Here is a 2,388-nt window from a genome sequence, read left to right on the forward strand (position 1 = left end):
TAAATAAAATCCTTCGAAGTGGATCTGCTTGTATTTACTAGTATCCACTCCTCTCCCAGCCCAGCTCTAAGGCTACACTGTGCAGTGGTGCAAGAGTGGGCAAAATTTTAAAAGGGCAACGTGTATACAACCTGCTTTTTGTTTCTAGACGTACAACTTTCACATTGTTTAAAGGCAAAGGAGTTTGAGGACAAAAAAAAAAAACCATAGAAAAGCCATATATTCCTCTAATATATCTTACATTAGAGTAATTTAGGTTGAACTCCTCAGTAGCCCTAAGCATTGTGCTGTAATCCACGTGCAGACAAGCTCGTACCAGAACGGACTCGGATTCCAGTCTCTAGCGTTCGCGCTCCAGGACAGTGGATCAGACGCAAGATACGCAGCCCGATACTCTCGCGAGAGGGAGGGCGACGGCTGCTCGCTTCCCCCAACAGCACTACTTAGGCTCCCACCTGCTGAGAAACGAAGTCGGGCAACCCCCGTAGACTTCTGGGAATCGTAGTTCCGGGGCTGGATGAGGCCCGCCAGGATTGCCCACTCCTTACGCCTGCGCGACTCCATGCTGGCCCAAGAAGTTCGTAGCCTTTGTCAAGCCCGGGATGGGAGGTGAGTTGGTCTTGCAGACATCGCTTGTCTCCGCTTGGCTTCTGTGGTGACCCACCGGGCCTCAAGTTGTGCGGAGTCAGGGCCGGAGTGCGCATTTGTGAAAGGGGCATCAAGGGCAGACCGTGAGTCCCATCCCCTCACGCTCCGGCCTGAATCTCTCCCGCGGCTGCCGCCTCCCCGCGACGCGGGTGCAAGCGCTGTGTTGGCTGGGCGGGACGGGCGGGCCCCGGGGCCATCGCGGGGCTTCGGAGAGATCCTCGAGCGTGGTAGGATTTGTCTACGCGCCTTGTACCTCAGCAGCAGCCCCAGCGCCGTCTCTTCCAGTTGGTCGGTCTCCCCAGAGACAGTTCCAAGCGGCAGAAACAGGCATCTTAGTATCCAGTCTCAGGGATGCTTCCCCCGTGTTTCCAGGTGCCAGCCTCGTAGCACCGAGCCAGGCTCGAGAGTGAGGAAGAAGCCAGACCTGACTTGACTGAAGCCTTTCAGCAGAGCCCGTAGAGGGAAGGCAGGGAGGAGGACCAGGAGGCCTCGAGAGACTTCTCACTATCCTGTCTGAATTGGGGCGGAGTGGGAGATCAGAATCTTCAGAACCAGGAGGAGGTGCTAATCATGGAGAGAGATCTGGACAAAACGCCCGAGAAGAGAGGTAAGAATTGCTGAAGTAGGTTGAACTTGTATTGTGGAAGGGCGAAATTCTTCCTGAAGGGAAACCAGTTACCTCAGGGGAGGTGGCTCTTGGCAGACAGCGCTGTCCAGTCTCCTTTGTCTGGGAGATGGGTGAGCTCTTTGAGTGAGAATAGAGTGCTTGGTAGAGGATCACCCCCCTTTTCACTCCAGCTGTGTGCACAGTGGATCCTTCGAAGCCTCCTCCAAAATGTCAGCTAAATGTTAGCTTCTAAGGCAAAGAAAAGTCTCAGTTACTTTTCTCACACGTTTTCCCCAAACGATTATGCCTAGTCTCAATCAGTGAGTCTGGAAATTTGGTTTTTTTGGTTCGCACATATGTTATTTGATTTTGCAGAATAAGCTCATGATTTCTATAGAGCGAATATTTTTGTTTTACGTACGTAGTTGAACACAGATCTAGAAGAAGTCAGCGACTGACCAGACTGGTCTTTCTTGAAGTTTGATTTGTGACTTACAACCTCAGAATTACCCCTTGAAGTGCTTTTTAGATTTCTGAATTGCACCCTAGACTCAACTAATGATAATTATTGGGAAGTGAGATCCAGCAATCTGCGTTTTAAATAAGTTTACAGGGTGAATTTTGAGAACTGAGCGTATTTTTCTGATATTAATTTAATATAAATTCAGCTTGGAAATAAACTGATTTATTCTAACTTCTAGATTAGAGAATATCATCTTCCAGTAGGTGTTATGATTATGGCAACAATGAATTTAAGCCCCAAGTAGTAACATTCCTGGACATTCTCCATGATCCTAGGAGCATGAGTTGTTTGGGCTCCCTTCAGTTGAAGTGTTTATAGGGAGCATCACTTGTATGGCGGAGGTCTTTTTAGACTTGTGAATCTGAGTCACAAAATAGATTTAGTTTCCATCATTACTGCTTTCTTCCCCTCAGCTATGTTTTCCCAGGATTCTTTCTTTTCACAAGAGAAGAGCACAGAAGAGGAAGAAGTGGCAGCTCTGCGCCTTACAGCCAGATCTCAGGTCAGTGTGAGTCTCTACTGATTATTGAAATTCCACCTTATTTCTCAGAGTACAGATGCACTCCTTTCTTTTTGATGTAGAGTTTCTTTGTCCGCTAGAGCCCATCTG

The 2,388-nt window shown here is 48.5% G+C and overlaps 1 protein-coding gene across 4 annotated transcripts in view; it reads left to right on the top strand.

Moving 5' to 3' along the window:
* Positions 1 to 256: 256 nt before the first annotated feature.
* The window catches only part of ZNF286A (zinc finger protein 286A), a 79,481-nt gene continuing 77,349 nt past the window's right edge, over positions 257 to 2,388 (top strand). Inside the window, exons 1-3 of one of the 4 annotated variants that reach the window (XM_023529968.1) lie at positions 257 to 609; positions 1,021 to 1,255; positions 2,192 to 2,280. In XM_023529968.1, the coding sequence (XP_023385736.1) occupies positions 1,219 to 1,255; positions 2,192 to 2,280 (126 nt within the window). In that variant the 5' untranslated portion in view covers positions 257 to 609; positions 1,021 to 1,218. The remainder of the gene's footprint in view (positions 610 to 1,020; positions 1,256 to 2,191; positions 2,281 to 2,388) is intronic. The other 3 variants (XM_011358990.2, XM_023529967.1, XM_023529969.1) reach the window with 3 other exon arrangements.

Source organism: Pteropus vampyrus, unplaced genomic scaffold (genome assembly GCF_000151845.1).
Source record: "Pteropus vampyrus isolate Shadow unplaced genomic scaffold, Pvam_2.0 Scaffold44, whole genome shotgun sequence".
NCBI classification, from domain to species: Eukaryota; Metazoa; Chordata; class Mammalia; order Chiroptera; family Pteropodidae; genus Pteropus; species Pteropus vampyrus.